General features: G+C 65.9%; 1 protein-coding gene across 1 annotated transcript in view; it reads right to left on the bottom strand.

The window, feature by feature from the left end:
• Positions 1 to 1035, bottom strand: part of EMIHUDRAFT_457595 (hypothetical protein) — a gene marked incomplete at its 5' end in the record, with an annotated part of 1968 nt that overhangs the window by 819 nt on the left and 114 nt on the right. The window contains one exon of the mRNA XM_005777706.1: positions 29 to 988. Coding sequence (XP_005777763.1) covers positions 29 to 988 — 960 coding nt within the window. The remainder of the gene's footprint in view (positions 1 to 28; positions 989 to 1035) is intronic.

The raw sequence follows: 1035 nt of genomic DNA on the forward strand, positions 1-1035 counted from the left end.
GAGGGGCGGTGGTGCGCGCCTGCTGGACCATCTTAGCGTGGATGTAGTAGCACGAGAAGCCGAGCTCGGTGATCTTCTTGGCGAGGAGCTCGACGCGCGTGGTCGAGTTGCAGAAGATGATGGACTGGTTGATCGAGAGCTTGGCGAAGAGCGTGTTGAGGCAGTGCACCTTCTGCTTCTCCTCGACGAACGCGTAGTACTGCGTCACGCCGTGCAGCGTCAGCTCGTCCATCAGGTTGATCTCGTACGGCTTGTTCATGACGCGGTCGCGGAAGGAGGCGACCTTGACGGGGAAGGTCGCGGAGAAGAGCAGGATCTGCCGCCCGGGCGGCATCCGCCGGATCAGCTTCTCGACGAGCGGCATGAACTCTGGCGAGAGGAGCTTGTCCGCCTCGTCGAGGGCAACGGTGCCGCAGCGCGTCAGGTCGGCCACGTTCTTCTCGGCCATGTCGAGGATGCGGCCGGGCGTGGAGATCATGAGGTGCACCGGCTTCATGAGCCGGAGGATGTCCTCTTGCAGCGACGAGCCGCCCGTCGAGACCATGATCTCGAGGTGGAGGTGCTTGCCGAGGTCGCGGCAGACCTGCGACGTCTGGAGCGCGAGCTCGCGCGTCGGGACGAGGATGATGGACTGGATGTGGTTCTTGGAGGAGTCGGCCTTCTCGAGGATGGGAATCACAAAGGCGGCCGTCTTGCCCGTCCCGTTTTTCGCGCGCGCGAGCACGTCCCGCCCCGCGAGGGCGATGGGTATGCTCTCCTCTTGGATCGGCGAGGGCCGCTCAAACCCGGCCTCGAAAATGCCCATGAGGAGCTCGCGCTTGAGGAAGTAATCCTCAAAGTCGTTTCCCTTGGTGGCGGTCACGTCGGCCGTCTGGACCCGCTCGTCCTTGGCCGGCAGCACCAACGTCTCTCTCCAGTCGCCCCCATTGTTGCTCGTGCCCGGCGCCGGCGCCGTGCGCACGTTGCGGGGCGCGGCCGGCGGCTGGGGCTGTTGGGGGGGGTACGATAGCGGCGCGGAGGGGGCCGCGGCCCGGC

The sequence above is a fragment of the Emiliania huxleyi genome (assembly GCF_000372725.1).
Source record: "Emiliania huxleyi CCMP1516 unplaced genomic scaffold EMIHUscaffold_258, whole genome shotgun sequence".
Lineage (NCBI taxonomy): Eukaryota > Haptophyta > Isochrysidales > Noelaerhabdaceae > Emiliania > Emiliania huxleyi.